The 4,226-nt window shown below is 47.3% G+C and overlaps 2 protein-coding genes across 2 annotated transcripts; both read right to left on the reverse strand.

The window, feature by feature from the left end:
• Positions 1-732: 732 nt before the first annotated feature.
• LOC118756993 lies at positions 733-2,385 on the reverse strand. The gene is made up of 2 exons (XM_036491722.1): positions 1,921-2,385; positions 733-1,869 (listed from the first exon to the last, which is right to left on the reverse strand). The coding sequence occupies exons 1-2, from the start codon at positions 2,282-2,284 to the stop codon at positions 875-877; spliced, it is 1,359 nt and encodes a 452-aa protein (XP_036347615.1). The 5' UTR covers positions 2,285-2,385; the 3' UTR covers positions 733-874.
• Positions 2,284-4,126, reverse strand: LOC118756994 (the record flags this gene model as incomplete). Its single annotated transcript, XM_036491723.1, has 2 exons — positions 2,284-2,310; positions 2,366-4,126. Coding segments are annotated over 2 exons (1,788 nt in total), but the record flags the coding sequence as incomplete, so codon positions are not given.
• Between the last annotated feature and the right edge of the window lie 100 nt (positions 4,127-4,226).

The raw sequence follows: 4,226 nt of genomic DNA on the forward strand, positions 1-4,226 counted from the left end.
TTGATAAACATATTTTATGTTGCTGGCTTATCCGCTGCTGCTCCGAAGATCCTCCCCCCCCGTTGAAAGGTCAGGGCTTTCAACAGAATCCTTCACCGGGAGGACACACAGCTTGTTCACGGCTCGTCGCGTTATGCCGCTAGATGTTTTTAAAAGTGCCACACGTACGACACCGTCTGCTCCAGGGACAACTTCGATTACCCGTGCTAGAGGCCACTTCAGTGGTGGTGAGTTTTCTTCCTTTATGCATACGACATCATTGACTTGAATGTTGGCATGAGGTAAACGCCACTTTGCGCGTTGCTGTAGAAGAGTTAGATACTCTTGAGTCCACCGCTTCCAAAAAACCTGTTTAATGTATGTTGCACGCTGCCATCGATCAAGTCGGTCGTAGTTTAGCGTCGTTAGATCCGGTTCCGGAAGAGCTGTCAGAGAACCACCAATAAAAAAATGGCCTGGCGTTAGCACATCTAAATCCTCTGGGTTTTCTGAAAGGGGTACGAGAGGACGAGAGTTAATTACAGCACAGATTTGACATACCAAAGTACGCAATTCATCGAAGCCAAGCAGTGATGAGCCAACGGAACGATAGAAATGTTGTTTGGCTGTTTTTACGGCCGCTTCCCACAAACCGCCAAAGTGCGGAGAGCGAGGTGGGATGAAACGCCAATCAAAGCCATTACTGAGGCAAAAGTTGTGGACATCGCTGCGGTGTTTCTCGCTGAGAGTTCCGTAGTTCTTTAAGCTCGTTCTTGGCGCCTACAAAATTCGTCGCATTGTCAGACCAGATGCAGCTGGGTATGCCACGCGTAGCGATGAATCGTTTTAGCGCGTCAATGAAAGCACCTGTTGAGAGGTCTCTTACCAACTCCATCTATACAGCCTTTGTGGCGAAGCAAATTAAAACGCTTACATAACATTTGTGGGGCGATTTATTGCGTACTTCAGGCTTGTAATAAAATGGCCCACAGTAGTCCACACCGGTGACTATGAATGGGCGCGAGGCCTGAATTCGCTCTTTAGGCAGGTCGGCCATTATGTGCTCGACAAGGCGCGGTCTCGATTTGCAGCAAATAATGCATTTTTGTAGGACTCGAGTGACTGTTTTCCGACCACCTATGGGCCAAAACTGCATTCGAATGAAGGCGAGTAAAGCTTGAGGACCTGCGTGATGTTGTTTGCGATGAAAAAAGGTTATTATACTAAATGTCAGTGGATGATCCTTCGGAATAATGCATGGGTGGCGCGATTCAAAACTAAGCATAGAGTTTTTTATTCGCCCGCCGACTCTAATAATTCCAAAGTCATCAAGAAATGGTGATAGCGAAACAATGCTGCTCGAACTCGGGACGCAATTATTGGCCTGTAATGCCGTGTACTCCGGCCAAAGTTGCGCTCTTTGTACTAAGCGAATAAGCAGTTGAGTTCCATGGTGAATATCTGCGGCTGTGAGCTGCGAAGAGCTTGGCGATGTTGTAATATTGACAAATTTGCTGACGTACCCAAAAATGCGCTGCATTGTTCCAAATGAATTAATGTACTTGAACGAAAGCGAAATGTCATTGCGGTTATGTGCGGCAAGCAACACCTTTTGTCGAAGTTCTGGAAGTTTTGGTTGTGGTAGACACATGCGCGGCCAGCTGCCCTCCACTTCTCGCAAAAATGACGGGCCGTGCATCCAAAGTGAAGATCCTAGAAGTTCCTGCGGGGTAGCTCCTTTGGATAAAATGTCCGCCGGATTCATTGCTGTCGGAACATAGTGCCACCGCATGCCCTCCGTTAATTGATGTATGGTGGAAATTCGGTTAGCGACAAATACGTTAAATTTCGATGGTTCTTCTCGCAGCCACGAGAGGACAGTGGAGGAATCTGACCAACAATGAAATGAACAGTTAAAAAGCTTCATTTTTGTAAACTCACCCATGAGTTGTGCCAGCAGTGTTGCTGCACAGAGTTCCAGCTTGGGCACGGTGATAGTCTTCAGTGGAGCGACACGGGCCTTCGAACACAACAGGTGCACTTGTACCTTACTATCCTTGGCTGAACGCGTATAAACGCAAGCCCCATAAGCTTCAAGGCTTGCATCGCAAAATGCATGAATTTCTGTAATGGCCCTAGGTTGCAAGACGTAACGAGGAAATGATAGGTGCTGTATGTCTGCAAACCCTCTGCAAAAGGCAGACCAGGCGGTGTTTAACGATTGCGGTAGACTCTCATCCCACTCAAGCTTGTCTCTCCACATGCGTTGCAGAAGAATCTTCGCCTTGGTCAGCGTAGGGCCCATTAGTCCAAGGGGATCGTAACAGCGAGCTAGAGTAGACAACGCAGAGCGTTTTGAGTTTTTACCGAGTTCTCGTTGTGGCACAAACAAAAATAGCAGCTTGTCCTTGACCGTATCCCAAACTAGTCCCAGAGCTTTGGTGATGTCACTGCCATCGTCAAACTTAAGGAAACGTTCCTTGTCTACGTCAGGTATATCACGAAGGATATCTGGACTATTAGAGCACCACTTGCGTAACTTAAAGTTTCCTCGAGCAAGGAGGCTAGTTGTTTGTAGCTTGATATTCAGTACTTCTTCCATCGAATCGCCTCCAGATATCAAGTCATCTACGTAGAAGTCTCGACGCACTATTTCTGCACCAATGGGGTAAGTCGAGGATTCGTCAGCTGCGAGTTGGTGCATGGCACGTATGGCCAGAAATGACGCAGGCTTAGTTCCATAAGTCAGCGTGTCTAACTTATAGATGGCAAAGTTTTCCTGAGGAGATTCACGCCACAATATGCATTGGAGCATGCTATCTGGTGGGGTGACGCGAACACACCTATACATCTTACAGATGTCCCCAGTAAGTGCTATGGGAAAAGTACGAAATCTAATAAGGATATTAAAAAGTTTCGGCTGAATAGTTGGGCCTGCCATGAGTAGGTCGTTCAGCGAAAAGCCCGAAGTAGTGGATGCAGAGCCATCAAAAACCACTCTCAGCTTTGTTGTGCTACTGTCATCCTTGATGACGCAATGATGCGGCAGAAAATACCTGCATTGTTGAAAAACCTCTTTGGTAACTAGCGACATGTGATTAAGGTCCAGATATTCCTTTATGAACTTACTATATTCTGTTTTAAGCTCAGGGTTACGAGCGAATTTTCGTTCAAGACTTTCGAAGCGTTGACGAGCTTGCAAATAGGAGTCTCCAAGGGCCTCCACACCACGCTTCATGGGAAGACGAACTGAGTATTCGCCTGATGACAATCGCAAATAATTTTCCCGGAAGTGGGCTTCGCAGTCGATATCTTCTTGGGAGACCTTAGAGATCGGCTCGAAGTTGTGCTCTATTTCCCAGAACTGACGCACTAAATCTTCCAACCGAGTGGAAATAATATCACTGGAGGACTTCCGTCGCACCACAAAAGATGATAGTTTTGGAGCTTGTTGCCCCCCTCCAGATAGCACCCAACCGAGGCGTGTTTTTTGAAGGAGTGGTAAACCGTATGCCAAGCGTATCTGCCCCACACATAGCAGATCGAAGAACAATGCTGCTCCAATGAGCAGATCAATTCGCTGCGGTAAGTTGAACCCAGGATCGGCTAGTTGTATATTCGACGGAACATTCCACTCGTTGGTGCTCACGGAGCAGCCAGGCTGGTTGTCGGTTATGGTTTGCACAACAACAGCTGTTATGTTTGTTGAGAAATCTGAAGTCCGCGACTTCAGTACGAGGTCGACTGAGTAACCCTCCGTTGAGAAATTGGCATCTCCAATGCCAGATACTGTAGCAGAAGATTTTGCTTTTACAAGCTGCAATTGGTTTGCAAGGCGAGTTGTGACAAAGTGTAACTGGGAGCCAGAATCTAAAAGCGCCCTGCAAGGCACGAGGCTTCCAGCACGATTTTTTACCAGAGCGACGGCAGTAGCTAGGAACACAGCATCAGAAGGAGATACTGGGGCACTAGGCGACACAGATAACGATGCAGTCATAGCGTTGGATTGAACTGTAGCTGCCGACGAAGCTTCGGCTTGACTATTGATTAACGATGCAGTTGAGCGTTCGAAATGCAAGAGCGTGTGGTGTTTCGACTGACAGGCGCGGCACGATCCGGATTTGCAGTCACGAATTTGATGCCCAGTCTTTAGGCAGTTAAGACAAAGGGAAAGCTTCTTAACTTCCCTCAGGCGTAAGTTCGGAGACAAATTTGCGAAGCGTTGACAGCTATAAATTGCATGCTCG

This window comes from Rhagoletis pomonella, unplaced genomic scaffold (genome assembly GCF_013731165.1).
Source record: "Rhagoletis pomonella isolate Grant_MI unplaced genomic scaffold, Rhpom_1.0 Rhpom_scaffold_13549, whole genome shotgun sequence".
NCBI classification, from domain to species: Eukaryota; Metazoa; Arthropoda; class Insecta; order Diptera; family Tephritidae; genus Rhagoletis; species Rhagoletis pomonella.